At 40.8% G+C, this 16,407-nt stretch overlaps 1 protein-coding gene across 1 annotated transcript in view; it reads left to right on the plus strand.

Moving 5' to 3' along the window:
* Positions 1 to 16,407, plus strand: part of FRY (FRY microtubule binding protein) — a 323,927-nt gene that overhangs the window by 248,303 nt on the left and 59,217 nt on the right. Inside the window, exons 32-37 of the mRNA XM_060079899.1 lie at positions 2,488 to 2,744; positions 3,194 to 3,340; positions 4,828 to 4,996; positions 5,960 to 6,050; positions 11,156 to 11,238; positions 15,975 to 16,125. Of these exons, the coding sequence (XP_059935882.1) occupies positions 2,488 to 2,744; positions 3,194 to 3,340; positions 4,828 to 4,996; positions 5,960 to 6,050; positions 11,156 to 11,238; positions 15,975 to 16,125 (898 nt within the window). The remainder of the gene's footprint in view (positions 1 to 2,487; positions 2,745 to 3,193; positions 3,341 to 4,827; positions 4,997 to 5,959; positions 6,051 to 11,155; positions 11,239 to 15,974; positions 16,126 to 16,407) is intronic.

A 16,407-nucleotide genomic window follows, 5' to 3' on the forward strand; every position in this document is an offset into this window, starting at 1 on the left:
AAGACCAGAGGGGTCAGAACCATGGGAATGAATGAGGTCCTGAATGGAGAGCGTACAGAGTGAAAGAAAGAACCTGGACCCCCAACTTTTAAGGACCAGGCCAAGGAAGGACGAGGGAGCAGAGAGGGAAAGGAGGCATGTTTATAGAAGGAGAGCACCTAGAAGGTGTGTTTTATGGAAACCTAGAGAAGACAGGACTTAGGAAGACGGAGTGGAGCAGTCCACAATCCTATAGCTCCCAGGAGATGAGGTCTAAAGATTACCCTATGGATTTCACAATTCATTGCTAACTGTCAGTAGTTTCCATGGAGAAGTAGCAGCAGAAGCCAGATCTCAGGGGCTTGGCTAAAAAGAAGCAAAAAAAAAAGAGAGGATGGGGCTATAGTAGGATGCAGAGTCAGAGGATGAGCGAGACTCGAGCTTGTTTCTTGGCTGAGAGGGAGAAGCCTGTAAAGAGGGAGAGACTGACAATTTGGGAGAGAGAAGATAAACAGTCCAGCAAATTTAATAAGAAAAGAAGCTCATGTAATGAGTTGCAAGTTCAAGCTAAATTTCTGTCAAGAACTGACCTTTTGGCCATTTTGATTTACGAGGAATAAGTTGTTAAAAATAACATGGAAAAATAAGGAGTTTTTAATAGATTCCTCGCTTTTGTTTATACTGCCTTTACCATTAAAAACCCTATGGTGAGATTTTTACTGCCTGTAATTTCAGATGACTTAATTCCTTGTACGTAGCCAGGCCAGTTGTTCAGGTCTCTCCCAAAAGCCAGAAAATGTATACGGGATCCCACTGACATTGTCTCACAGTTTATTTAATTTGTTTCTAAAGAGGTGAATGAGGGGTTGTTCGTGTGCCGTGGCATTTTTTTTTTTTCTCTTTTCCCTTTAAAACATCTCTAAAAATCCAGGCCCTGATCCAGGTGCCTGGGATACCACAGACAGACCTCCCCACCCCCTTGGACCTTATGTCTAACAGACAAGATAAAATAAACATAAATAAGCAAATTATTTGTAAATTTTATAACTATAAAGCTATAAATATAAACTTATTTTACGCAGATGAGTAATATGTTAAAAGGTGATTATTGCTACGTAGATTTTTATACCGCTGTTGAAAGACGACGGGTATTCTTAAAGCAGTTGTCCCTCTGATTGGAAAGGTTTATTTCTCTTCAAAGTTCCAATAAATGTTTTGTGTCATAAAAATCCATGATATCAGTCATCACATTCATGTAAGTTTAGAAATTAAGTAAATTTTGAAATTTTGACCTGTGTGAAATATAACAGCATAACATTATTGTGCACAGCATTAAGTATATTCTTATTCTTCAAAATAAAAAATTGTCATTTTAATTTCAGGAAAAGGGCCAAATCAATTAAAGCTACTGTTTCAGGGATGCGGTGGATTATCTCGGTATAATTCCTGGCATCCATGTTGTTCTATTGTGTAGCAGGCATGAGCTCTCTAAATGAGATTACATGCCTCGCTGGATGATAGCAAATGCATCAGGCCAAGCTTTCTAATTTCCCTTAGGATAAAACAGTTTCTTCCATAAATATTAGAAATAGGAGATGACTTAGAACTTGCAGCATATACATAAAGCTGTGCTTTTATTTCTATAGAAAGCTTATTCAGATTGTAAAATTAAATGCTGCTGGCAGTGAAACAATGTAAAAATGCTATCAGAGGAAGTAATGGTGAGATGACTGGGCTGGTCATATAGTTTTACCCTTTTGACTCCTTATTTCATAAAACAAAGTGTGGCATTGAAAGCACGCTTGCCACGTAGTTGGCAGTTTACAAGTAGACACCACGGACATGAGTCCACACACTGGGTTTGTTCTTCCTGGAAGTTTGCATTTCACTTTTTAACAGCTAATGGTTCATGCAAGGCACTTTGTAAAATATAGGCATAGTTGAAAGGTAAGTCATTGTTATAGTAATCGTAACTGCTGTTTATTAAGAGCCCGCTAGATGACAGGTGCTGTGCTGAGTATATTATACACATTATGATGGTATCTTTTCATCCTCATAATTGCCCAAGGCAGGACCTGCTGGGCCCCATTTTACAGATGAGGAAACTGAGGAACAGAGAGGTTAAATAACTATCCCAGAGTCTCATGCAGCTAATAGGTGGAGGAACTGGGATCTGGTCACATGTCCTTTTGATTCCAAGTCCCCTGTTTTGTCCACCCTAACGTACCTCTCCCACTAGCAGTGGATGTGAATCCAGGAGGTCTCCCATCCCATCCCACCAAGCCTGTGCTCTCCCCGCCGGGCTCTCACTGTCCTCCACGGAGCACCTGCTGAGAAGTGAGGGGCTTGAGGCCAAGCCTCAGCTGTAAGATTGTATGGCCTTGGGGAGCTGCTGTATATGAAAACGCTTTGTAAACGGAGGGCTCTGTCGGATCTGTCAGTTGCTGTTCATCTTGCGGTTTAGTTCGATGAGATGACATGGCTCTCGGTCACTGCTCTTCCCTCTAGAGGTCAGCCAGCGGTTTCCCACGACGCACCCGAACGGGCGTCAGATCATGCTCACCTACCTGCTGCCCTGGCTGCACAACATCGAGCTGGTGGATAGCAGGCTGCTCCTCCCAGGGTCGAGTCCCAGCAGCCCAGAGGACGACGTCAAGGACCGGGAAGGAGAGGGGACGGCTTCTCAGGGGCTGAAAGGCAATGGCTGGGGCTCCCCGGAAGCTACATCCCTGGTGCTAAATAACCTCATGTACATGACAGCCAAGGTAAACTCCAAGGAATCATGCCTCCCTCCTGTGCTCCCACATCCCAGGAAACCCGGGATTATACCTGGGGGGAAGTGTCATCTACCATTAAAAGTCACAAAAATAGGGTGTGGTTGGTGGTGACGGTTTCACAACAGTGTGAATGTGCTTCATGCCACTGAACTGTACACGTAAAAATGGTTAAGATGGGAAACTTTATGTTTATTTTACCACAATTTTCATCGTGATCCTAATCATCATCATCATCCTCACGTTTGAAGAATCATATGAATAAATATCGTGCATTATAAATTCCTAAAAAGAGGCATCTTTCTGATGAATGGCCATTTTCCCCCTTCTTATGATTTTGAGATGACCGTGACCCTTAAAATGACTTTTAATCGGACATTTTGCATCCTCACGTTTTTTCTATGTGTCTCCCGAGCCGGTTTTCATTTTGTTGGTTACAGTATGGAGATGAAGTTCCTGGACCAGAAATGGAAAATGCCTGGAATGCTTTAGCCAACAACGAGAAATGGAGCAACAACCTGAGGATCACCTTGCAGTTCCTGATCAGCCTGTGTGGGGTCAGCAGTGACACGCTGCTCCTGCCCTACGTGAGTGCCCCTCTGACGCTGAGTGGTCATTATTCTCTCAGTGGTTCCAGCAGCGGTTTGCAAGTCGGAATGTGCTCTTTGCTCCAAGTAGAATAGAGATGTCAGATTTCATCAGTCACGCTAACCTCCTGTGAGCTTTCTAGATATTATATAAAAGTTCCCTTCTGCCCCCTGAGATGCGGACTAGTGTCCTAGTGACACCTCTGTCATCCCCTAAGACTTTGGACATGGAAACCTATGAATTTAGCTGTAGACATTTTTCTAACAATTACCTAAATCTGTCTTCTAGAATCATTAGACCCACCCGTTACGTAAGAGAAACTAGGTGACACATGATATTTTTACTAATAAAGTGTTTCATGTTTACATCCTGATGCTCTTAAAACAATAAAAATGCAGAATATCCCAGTTTGTCTCTTCAAAGGCAGGTGGTAAGAGAGAGAAAGAAGCAAAGAGAAATCCTACTGAGATTCCTACCACTTAGTGTTTGTATTTAAAGGTGAGGTGATCAACAAAACCACTACATATTTAAAACCCTGACTCAGGGCTTCCCTGGTGGCGCAGTGGTTGAGGGTCCGCCTGCCGATGCAGGGGACACGGGTTCGTGCCCCGGTCCGGGAGGATCCCACTTGCTGCGGAGCGGCTGGGCCCGTGAGCCATGGCCGCTGAGCCTGCGTGTCCGGAGCCTGTGCTCCGCAGCGGGAGAGGCCACAACAGTGAGAGGCCCGTGTACCGCAAAAAGAAGAAAAAAAAAAAAAAAACCCTGACTCAGTTGGCATCTGTGTGCTGGTTGCTTTTCTGAGAGGTTTTGTGCCTGCCTGCTGTTCTGGGCCACATCAGCTGCATTACAGCCTCCGTGCCTCAGGTTTGGGGGCTATGGTGATGCAGAGCTTTAGTCCAGGGTTACTTTTACAACTTAAAACTATGCAAACAGCTCAGACTCGTTTGTTTCTTGGGTAGCAGGAGACTGAGTTGTTGGGTTTTTTTTTTTTTAACAGAAACAGCTAGCAGTTTTTCCCCCATGGTTCTGTATAAATAAAATACTTTCTCAAGAAAAGACCTGGGCTTCCCTGGTGGCACAGTGGTTGAGAGTCCACCTGCCGATGCAGGGGACATGGACGGGTTCGTGCCCCGGTCCAAAAGAAAAAAAAAAAGATAAGACCTTACGTGGCAAGTTTTTAGTTTAGATAGTTTATATGTTTAGCCCACAAGTTACCCCCAAAGTAACTTTCGTAAACTCAGCCATTGGGGAAGGTAAGACCTTTAACCACACACTCCTATCAGATGTGCATGTGAAAGGGGGTGAATTTTAACCCAGACACTTGACTCCTCCTGGGAGAGAAGGAGGAAGAGCCATCAGGGTGCGCGCTCCTTGGGGGATGACGCGGTCAACAAAATGAATGGGTTACCATCTCCGCTGTCGACAGCCTAACATTCTTGCGGGCGAGCTCTGGAAAATATCCCTTGTGTTCTGTTTTTCGTCTCAGATTAAAAAGGTGGCCATATACTTGTGCCGTAATAACACCATTCAAACCATGGAGGAGCTTCTGTTTGAGCTACAGCAGACGGAGCCGGTGAACCCCATCGTCCAGCACTGTGACAACCCGCCTTTCTACCGCTTCACGGCCAGCAGCAAGGCCTCGGCAGCTGCCTCCGGTAGGGGACAGGCGGCTGGGTAGACACCTTGTCGTGGAGCTCTGGATTTACCTTTATGTAGAGCATTGAAAGGATATGAGTATGTGTTTGTTACTTTCTCTTATTCCTACATATTCACTCATTTAAAAGATGGCTTAAAGATAGCTGAGACTCTTAGGGCCTTGTCTGATTAATGAAATGATTTTGTAAGGATAACCAATAGTCAGGAGGCAGGGACTCATATGCACAGAGCTTTTTGCTTTAGGCTGAGCTTAGAGTGGACACTAGTCATTTAGATATCTCATTTCTGGACCTTCCTTCTTGTATCGATGGAATTCTCTTGGCTAATATTCTCCCAGGGTTTACTAAAATGCCCCCTGACCAGTGTTATCACTTTGGATAAATTGGTCTCTCAGCATCATTTTATGAAATATATACCACCCTCCTCAAATTCCTTGATGCTATCTTCCTTTCAATTCACCTAACACTGTAACTACCTTCAAACCTCTCTCCTCCTCTGGTCTCTTATGCCCTCTATGTGCTCCACATCCTGCTGCCAGAGCAGTGTTCTTGCAAAGAAGCAGTGGCCTAGGGATCAGAAGCTCTAGGAACTTGGAAATGCTTCACTAACATTCGTTTAATAACTCCTGGACCCAGAAATGCTAAAGCAGCTAACAGCAGGGCTGGCCACTATAAATAAGCTTGTTACCTAAGCAGCCAGGAAGAAAGGGTTTCAAGAATGTTGTAGCCTCGCTTTATAAGAGAGTTGAGGAATTTGGTTTGACCATAACAGATGTCTGGGATTCTCCATTTCAGGGGGGCAGGCTTGGAAGGTTGTTTAGAATGTCTGAGATTATGCAGAAGATGTAAGGAATCTCACAAACAGATTTTACAGGAAATCCTTTCCTGGAATTACTGGAGACTTGAGCTTGACCCCATCGCAGGCATTTCTTTCTAAGTGTTGTTCTTTAATCCCATCTACAGGAACCACCTCCAGCAGCAATACAGTGGTTGCTGGCCAGGACGGCTTCCCAGACGCTGAGGAGAACAAGATATTGAAAGAATCTGATGAGAGGTTGGTGCACAAATTTGGTTTAACATCCAGCTTAACTTTCAGCAGTTGTCTATACAAAGCATTAGCAAAATTTGTGGGGCTTCATAAATTTCACACACACACATCCTTCTTTGTTTTTTAGAAACACAGATTGACTTTCAGACTCCGCTCTGTGTATCCCTAAAGATAACAATTTCCTGCTGAGCAAAGCCAGAGGAGAGAAAGATTAAGAGAGATGTTGTTCTGGTGGCTGAAGCCTGCTTACCCCAGGGCTTAATAAAAAACACAAGTTGTTCTGCTAGTGGGCACAGACCATCTGGAGTTAGAGGGAATTTCCACGTGAAATGTTCAAATCTGGGTCTTGAATAATTTCTTAGAGACAGAGTAGTTATCTTGAGGTGAATTCTATGAAACATCATGATTCTTCTTTTACCTTTACTCTGTTACATCTGGGTTAACCAAGAACACTGTCTAAAAGAAGTCTCAATCCCCTGCCTATTAGCGCTTTAATGGTACTATTTCTCTTGTTCGTATTTCTGCCCTCACGTTGTCTGGGAACTACCCATAAATAAGCAAAATCTGGATCACTGTTTCCTGCAGTTGGTTGTGCAGAGCAGAGAGACAAACCGAAAGAGATAACAGGACTCAAATTTGAAAATTAAAATTAGAATGATTCTCATGGTGTTGAAAACTCCTTAGGTTAAATATTTTCTAGTGAAAAGTAATGGGGAGCCCTTTCACTTAAGAAATTAATAACAAGGATGAGATATTCACAAATTCATACTGGAGAAAATTTAGTGGATCAAATAATGAAAGTAATTCATTTAGCCTAAAAAGCCCCTAGATGCTTCATGACCATCCTCAGGATTTCATCCTGTACCTGAGAATACATCAGGGGCTACAGGTGTCAGATTATCTGACATGGGGCTGGAGTTCTGAAAGTTCATTCTCTAATTTAGGCATTTATCAAATTCCTCAACATGTTTATCACTGGCTGTCTGCACTGCCTTTAGGCAGATGCTCATCCTGTGAGCTTGCCTTGAGATCAAAAGCTCTAACTCAGTAGGTCATGAATTATAGACCTTTTCCTTTACAGTTCTCTAATAAAGGCCCTTCTCAGAAATGGATAATTTTCATACTCTATGCATCAATGACAGTACAAGATTATTAATTAACGTGTTATTTTTTCATCTATATTTGCCAGTACCTTCTTTGGAAAACTCCCTCATGGTAAAAAAAAAAAAAAAAAAAAAAAAAAAAATCACATATTTCTCTAAAGATATTTCTACTTTCTGGTGGGAGTGTAACATTCTTATCATTTAATGTGTAGTCTGAATTTTTCATCTTAATTGTATTAAGGGTAGAAAGGTGATACATTTCCATACATTAACATCTCATTACAAAGGCCCCTTTAGGACCAGAGTTCTGAGTGTCCTGCCTAAATTTTTAGTGGTAGCCTTTAAAATGAAGAAGTCAGAGAATACCTGTACTAGGCTTTCTTGTTTATCTCTTGCTTTCCTGCTCTATCACCACATCTCTGTTGGCCATTACAAAGCCTGATGCTACCCACATTTTTACAAATTTGTACACATCTATTATTTCATACTGACTATATCTGTTTATCTACCTGTAGGTAGATTAATTGGTCATATTTATCTATATGATCATACCTATATGAATGTTCTCTCACAAAGGATACTATTATTCCATTGACCCTATATTCCACCTATGCTATTTCTCCAATATAGTCTCTCTTTTCTTTGAAGGTAGACTGTGCCCTCAGCCTAAAGTATCCTTTCTCTCTGCCATCTACTTACTGCCTTCCTCCCTGTCATGTTGATTTATAGATACTTGTAAGCATACTTGTGTCTCGACCACTAGATTTTCATTCTTAGAAAACAGATTATGTATCTGTTGTACATATGTCTATCCTCAGTGATGACCCTACTGTGCTGCACACAGTAATAATTTTTTAAAATGTTTATTCAGTATGTGAATGAAAATTGGAGAAACATCACAGCCCCAGAGGTGGATAAGCTATCCAGACACCCTCCAGCCCCCCTTTCTCCCTCCCTCTTACTAACCCCATTACACAAGACAGTTATTTACTCTGTTCTTTACAATCCTTCTAGACAAAGAGCCTACAGAGATAATCTTGGTCACAAATACTGATGACCTGGCTGCTGTGTGACATAATTCCTGGGGGTACCAGTCACCAGAATGCATTGTTGGGCTCCAGGGGGCACCATGGAGTTGTGCAAAGCGGCAGCCCTGGTGCCATGTTCTTTACAACTAGTTAATGGTTCTTAGATATAATTCAGAAATATTTAATAATACCATACCTACGGACATAAAATTTAGATAACTTATAGTAAAACCAGGGTAAAAGAATGAGTCAAGCTAAAAGCAAAGTAAGATAGTTATGTCAAAAGTCCTAAAGAGAACTACTAAAAGTTAATATTAACCTAACATTGAGTTCCTCAATAGTCAAAGTAAGAAAAATAGAGCAAATTTTGTAACTTTCAGTACATCAAAAAATAAACAAACAAAAGCAATTCATTGGAAGCTACTAAATAAGTATTCCTAAGCTCTAAGAAGTATTTATCATATAGTTTTTAAAATTAAACAATAAAGTGAACACATATTTTTAATTAAAATAACAGTTCGTAAAATATGCAGAAACAAACCATTTAAGTATTTTTAATACATCAACCATTAATGAAAGCCATGAAAGGATTGTTCATACGGAGCTAAAAGCAATAAACTTCAGCTATGTAAGTTTCTGGTGATCTGTGTTGATACAGTAATAGAGATTAGTAATCCACAGAAAGTTGTGTAAGTATTAATTTGAGCAAAGTCAGCAAGAGAAAATTTAGGGAAACACTTAGTGCTTCTCGTTTTTCTCTTAGCAGAGCTATTTTTATGATACATTTCTAAGACATGTACCTTTATATTAAAAGACTGTTCAGTCTACTTAGTCCTTGAAATTCCTCTAGGACCTAGACCCAAAATTATTTTCTTCAACCCAGGAAAGCAAATGAACACAGCAGATTTTACTCTTGGGAATCAGTTTTTTACTTTTTCTTTTTGCCAAGTGTATACTTCCCTGCTCTGTGGTTTCAACCTTCTCCAGAATAAAGAGAATAGTTTGGAAGGGGCTTGCTCCTTCCCTTCATCTTGGCCTCATAAACTCCTCCTAGCAATCCTTTAGATCTATCTCAAAAGGAAAAGAGAAGAATTGACATCCATTCTATAATTCTTCCCTGCCTGGCCTTCCTGAGCACGATTGTAAAACCGACATATATCACAATTCTTGAGTAGCTAGGAAGGCTGCAAAGCTCTCTGTCCTGTGGAAATCTCCAGATGTGGAATTCTTTCATCACCCTGTTTTTATTCCCTGTTAAATGATGTCTGGTCTCTGCATATGCTGTTTATATCTTTGCATTTATCAGCATAAATATGATTGTAGAACTTCTTCAGAAGGTAATAGGTTTGTCACTTTTCCAATTTCATAAGTACCAGTCTGATTTAGACAATTACATGGCCTGATTTATATGAAACTAAGCAGATGTCCTCCATCTTCTGTTTCATGGATTCACAAATTAATAGCCTAAAAGATAGCAGAATGGAGAATGTTTGAAATACAAAGTTACTGGGAGAAAGATGACTTGTCAGGACCAAAAAATAAAAAGCTGCTGCAAATATCTACAGAGTGAATAAAACCAAAGGCTTTATACTCAGTACATTTCTATATTCAGAAAATCCAAATCATCGTTGCAGTGTTCCGAGGTTATACCCTGGGACAAGGTAGCATCTTAATGGTACGTCCAGTACAGTTTCCTGAAATATCACTCTTTCTCCATACATTGATGAGGACAGCTATAGCCGTGTATTTTCTAGTGTTCCAGAGGGAAATAGAGTGTTGATCTGCTATCAGTTCGGATGGAACACCCAGTCAGTAATGTAGATAAAACCCACTTTGTATCATTTTATGTAAAGTAAATATAGAGGTACCATTTCACCCACACTTGCCCTCATCCACGCCCTTGCCTGACCTTGTAGCTCTTTAGATGGTAAAAATGCTATTCATTTGTAAGTCTTTGGTGCCCTGAAAAGGTATTCTAGAAATCCAAGGTAGAGGTATAATAATTAATACCTTATAGTTGGATGGCGACTTGCAGCTTTGGAAATTCTCACATCATTTCTTTTGATTCCCACAGCAGTCCCAACAAAAGATTGGGTGAAATAAATGGTGAGGTGTTATTATTATTCCTTTTTGGCAGGTGTGGAAACAGGGTCCCCAAGGAGGTAAAGGACTTGCCCAGGGTCACCAAGCTAGTGAGCGAGAGCTCAGCCTGAGATCACATGTCCCCCCTTCTTGGAGGCAACACGGCAATAAAAGCATCCCTGTACTGCACCTTCCTCGGCCTGACACTGGACAAGTTGCTTAGCCTCACTCGGCCTGTTTCCTCATTTGCAAAGTAAATGATGCTTATCTCAAAGTTGAGTGAGTGAGATTAAATGAGTTAATGTATGTGAAGTTATTATACTTCAACCTTGTTTTCTCTTTTTTTTTTTTTTTTTTTTTTTGATACTTCTTAAGCCACAAGAGAGACCAGACAGAAGGAGTCCCTCTGGTTATATCATAACTCAACTAGTACCTTTTCCTAAAAACACTTTAAGGAAAACTTTAAAGCTGGTTAAGTCCAAAATTTGTTACGAAATTATTTTTGTTTCCAACTATTTCCAATTCTATCTCCTTTCACTTATTCAATCATTCAGCAATTCTTTCTTGACCACCTCCCATATGCCAGGTTACCATGTGAATAAAGGATTCATGTTATTCAGTATCATGCCCATTTTATTTCCCAACAAATGTTATAATTTTCTAGTTTAATTCAAATATTAGTCTTAAAATGTTTCTTTTCAAGGTTTGAACTTGTGCTCCTGAGCAGGAGTGACCACTGGCCCTCTTGAAGACAAAAGGAATTTTGGTGTACACTTTTTACAGTGTTCTTTTAGGAAAAGGATCATGAGAACTAGCTGCTCAAAAATAGTGTGTTTTTTTGTGTCACAGCACAAACACGCACGTCAGTATCTCATGATGGTTGTTCTTGTATTTGAAGGTTCAGTAACGTCATTAGAGCCCATACCCGTCTGGAGTCGAGATACAGCAATAGCTCTGGAGGCTCGTACGATGAGGATAAAAGTAAGTACCATCAGGCTGGGGGGGTTCAGATGGAAGGCAAAGGGTTGGAGAATAGAAAATGAGTATTTTGATTATTCTTGTTCTAATCACTAAAAAGGGGCCCATAAGTATTAAGTAACCATTTAATCCAACTATGTAGATGGGCAAGTCAGCCTCTTAAAAGTAAAAAGAAGCCAAGCAGTGCATGAATCAAAACTGTTAAAACTCCAAGCTACTACCTAAAACCATATTTTTGTATTCTTGGCCCGTTTCCTTGGTAATGCAGTTGGGGAAAGGCTAGTAAGAAATTGTCTCATGAGAAAACAAAGGTTTCCATTCAGTTTTTTGACCTGTCTTGGGAGTGGATTTAACCTTTAAGCTTTGTGAGTCAGCTCACCCAGGATAGATTTGTTTTCACATTGAATATCTCAATGGCACAGTCTCAGTGGCCAAGTGAAAACCTTGCCAGACTGGGAGATAAAATTATCACAGAAATTTCATTGTACCTTGGGAAGTTGGAAAAACCAAAAAGGTCAATGCATTCATTAATTTTGTTTAAGCCCTGGACAGGTTGTGTAGATACTCAGAAGGTGATGGGTATTACTTGTTCACAAGTTACAGAAATCCTGGAACCAAAGAGCACTCCCAGTGACATTTAGGTATGCTAAGGAAATCGGTAAACTATCTGGTCGAACTTATTTGTCTATTTTGGTGGAAATCGTAATATGATATCTCATGAGTTAGGTTCATTTTGTAAGTCAGTGCATTGGACCTTTGTAGTGGTTGTTTTGAGTTGTTTTGTTCTTATGGGAAATGTGCAGAGTGGGGTAAGAGCTTAGCAGTTCTAATGACACCACATTTCAGTTGCCCTTACTTTATTTCTTAATGCAGATATAGATAGGCAATTCCCTGCCATTCAAAATACCAATTGGAGGAATGTCTAAAATCCATATATATTGCCATACTTGGGTTAAGTTTTAACTATGTCCCTATAAAACCTTTTTCTAGAAAGGTCAGTATGAAATTAGGGGGGAAAAAAAAGCTATTTGCATTTTCCCTCCTTTCTGTGCCCCATCAAGGGACTCTGCCATCCAGACACCAAACCTTTGAATCTAGGCAGGACCAGATTTTAGAGATGAGGAGAGCAGTACCTGAGGAATGGAGCTGTTGGTTCAAGGAAAGTCATTGCTATGCAATATTTGGTAACACAGAATTTGAGGACAGAAAAACTGAATCATGGAAAAGTTAGGCAGTCAAATCCTGACTCCCCCAGAATGTGACAGGCATGATATAACAAAGCAAAGCACTCTGTGACTGTGGATTTTACATTAGGAATATTGTTGCACTTTGGCCAGTTGACTCCTTCAAAGTGTATCCCTTTGTTCTGGGTATACGACCCAGAATTTGGTAGAAAATGCTGTAACAAAGTAACAATCATTTTGAAAATACATCTTCAGAGACCTCTGGTATTAAAACTTCATATTTCTTACGTATTTTAAAGTAGAGAATTTCAGGGGATAATCATAACAAAATAAGCTAATAGTTGTGTCATTATATAAATTCAGATCACTGACTTTAGGGACAAAAAGAAAAAGTAATAGAAGTATTTATAAAGGGAAAGAAAGACTATTGTGAATGCAGATAAGGCATAAAGAGTAGTCTAGCATTATCATTATGGCCTCTGTTTTACCCAGAAATGTTTATAAATTTGTCATACCAGCATAAACAACATTTTAATGGGAAATTTTGGGTACAGAACTTGAAGTTAATTGAGTCAGGTGTCAGTAATATTTTTCACAAGGTTACTAATATTAACTAGGGAAATTGGAGTTCACAGAAAAGTAATTTGGGCGCTGAGAGCTCAAATCTTAAATTACTCACTGAAAGAGAAAAATGGAATCAAGCTTCTCAAACAGATCCTCATCACAGAAAGTACATAAACTATATGCTAAGATCCTTTCCCAGGCATTCAAGTACTAGAACTTGACTTTGGCTGTCTTGGATGAAGCAGTGTGTCTAATAAGGCACGAATACCCTCAGGACTTTGGTAACTGGGTCCTCCCAGATGCATGTTTGGTTCCAGCTACCCAATGATGGATACAGAGTATGCCACAAGAGAAGCAAAGGTTAGCAGGCTCAATTCCAAAACCTTATGGCCAGGCGTCTGGTACATGTTAAGGGCAGTTATTTCCTCCCTGAATTCCTGAGGGTATTAGCAAGGGTAAGAAGAGTGAGAAGGGATCAGGAGAGACCTCGTGGCCCAGGGCTTCATGGTGTGGGTTATCCAAAAATAAGGATGATGTGTACCTCCTAAATGTATTTTTTATTAAAAAACCATACCACCTTGAGTAAAATGGACAAGCAAACTGATTTAGACCTGGTCTATAAAGCAGTTTTCTACCAACGTTACGTAAGCTTTTTTTTTTTTCCCAGAACTACTTAACATACCTGGATTATTTTCCAAGGCCATATGCTAATGTATGTAACCCCACAGTAAGGATACAACTAGTTAAGTTGGATAGCAGCTGAGTCATAGCAGTTTAGGCCCAACTGTAGAAAGTCAGTTTTAGGTCAACTTAATCCCTCGCAGCACATTTTTGCTGACTGGATATGTATCTGAGAACATCAGAAATGAAAAATAGCATGTCCTTTCCTAACAGAAATCTCACAAGTTTGGTTTTTTTTTTTTAATTCTTCAGTGTCCTCCCATTTTTGCTCCCCTTTCTAGTTTTGTAGAGTAACTAATTATTTAGAAGTGCATTTTGCCACTAACTCACCTTGGACAGTTATTCAAGAAGGTGATTTGCTGAAAGTGATGCATCCTGTAGGTAGTTTACCAAGTGGACTAAGTTGGGTGACTATTATACCTGCTTAAAATTTTTTCTGGGCTAAAAATGTGGCCAAGCACATTTCATGGCACAGAGTGACAGGTTTCTAGTTGCTCATTTGCTTGTGTGTTAGAGTCAAGAGTCACTTTCTGAGGTGACTCCTGATCTTAACCCCTGGAGACTCCCTTAGCTCACATCCCAGGAGAAGTGGGCTGTGCTTGGTTCTAGTCCCTGTCTGGGTTTGGAGCCTCAGTTTTCGCCCTAGGAAGGCATCCCCTCCATCAGCTCTGCTAACTGTTAAGGCCAGCATCCAACACTGGACCAGCAGCATCGAATCAGCTACCTCTCACTACCTTCAAAAGTGCAACCAAGAAAAACTGTATTTTGGAGAAACTGCCTAATGGTGTTATAAAAACATCCTTCCTCTTCATACACTAAAGCCTATCCCAGGATTAAGCCAGCTTGTCTGAAGCCATATGCATGGATCATATCAGGTGGCCCCAAGTACAGTGGTTTGTCTTGAATGCCACTGGCCTATGTTGAGAGCGTTATAAAAAATAACTCCATGAAATTTGTCACTGTGCTTACGTTAAAAATATTTTGTTGAGGAAGTTCATTAATTCATTCAAAATATATATGTACGGATCTCCTATGACGTGCCAGATACTTACTCTATGTACTAGGAACAAAACAGAGGAAGTCCCGCTCTCGGGGAGCTTGTGTTCGAGGCAGAGGAGGGGGAAGCCGTCAGTGCTGGGGAATCTGTGCCGCAGGGGAACTAAAGCAGAGAGAGGGAGAGAAAGTGACTGGGGATGGGGTGGATTTTAAATGGAGTGGTCACAGAAATCCTCTGCGATAAAGTGATACTTGGGCAGAGACTTGCATGAAGTAAAGGAGTGAGCCACACAGCCATCTGGGGAAGAACACTGCAGCTATGGGGTGGACGGTAGGTGGGCGGCACCTGGCATGGTCACAGAACAGCAAGAAAGCCAGGGTGACTGGCGTGCAGTGAGCAAAGGGGACAGCAGAAGGAGATAAGCCAAGAAACAGGAGAAAGATCTTATCAGGCCTTAAAGGCCCTGATGGGGATGCTGGATTTCATTTTGAGTTTAAGGGGAACTACTGGCCAGTGGTAAGCAGAGAAAGGGACTCTGAATGAACTTCTGTTTTAAAAGGATGACTCTGCCTGCTCTGCAGAGAATAGACTGTTGAGGGCCAAGGAGGGAAGCAGGGAGAGATGGTGGGAGCTTAGCCTAGGATAGTAGTGATGGAGGTGGTCATATCCTAGGTTTGTTACGAGGTAGAGCTCACTGAATATGTGGATGGTAGCAAGTTACTTAACCTTAGCATCCCCTTTATAAAATAGGGATAATAGGTACCCATCATTGGGTTATTAATATGTGAGATGCATAGACCAGTGCCTGGCATAAAGTAAGCACTCGCTATGCTAGTTCAAATGTTGTTACTTTAATTATGACTCTCACCACCATCATGACCATCATGATTAGAAGGTGGATATGAGACGTAAAGGAGAAGTCAGGGAGGACTCCAAGGCTCCTGTCCTGAGTGAACTGGAAATAAGGAATCACATTTTACTGAGATGGAGGAGATGAGAGAAAGAGCGAGTTGTCACAGTGATGGGAATTCATGTGATTTAATGTTTTTCTTTTTATGTATCTATATTTTCATATTTTTAATCACTCTATAATGAATAACCATAAATTAGGTATCCAAGAAACAAAGAAATGAAAGAAACTGAATCAAGTAATTCCAACCCATTTGATCATATAATTTCATACTCACCAAATGGAATGGTTAGAAAGTTATTTTTACAAGCATGAATTTGTAAGTTTCTAAAAAAGTCAAGTAGGGAACACAAAAACCTCCTCTCCCTGAAACTAAAGCACGCTTGTCTTTCTCACGCTGTAGATGACCCAATTTCTCCCTATACTGGCTGGCTGTTGACTATTACAGAGACCAAACAACCACAGCCCTTACCCATGCCTTGTACTGGAGGATGCTGGGCCCCCCTGGTGGACTACCTTCCAGAGACCGTCACTCCCCGGGGGCCACTCCATAGGTGAGTAGCATGTATAGGTAGAAGGAAATGATCACTTAACTTTGAATGGATTTTTCTTCCTATGAAAAGAGGGAAAGGTATTCCAGGTCCCATCAAATGAAATGACCTTCGAAATCAGAGGGAACATGCTAACCTGATCGGCAGCTATCAGCATATTGGCAGAGTCTGGTCAGCCATTAACCAGGGTGCAAAGCTGCCTTGTAGCCCTCTGAATTTTTCCTTGATGTCACCTTGGTATGGGTCTTCATTCTGTTATGCTTTGTAGATTGGGAGCAGCTTGAA

The sequence above is a fragment of the Mesoplodon densirostris genome, chromosome 17 (genome assembly GCF_025265405.1).
Source record: "Mesoplodon densirostris isolate mMesDen1 chromosome 17, mMesDen1 primary haplotype, whole genome shotgun sequence".
NCBI lineage: Eukaryota > Metazoa > Chordata > Mammalia > Artiodactyla > Ziphiidae > Mesoplodon > Mesoplodon densirostris.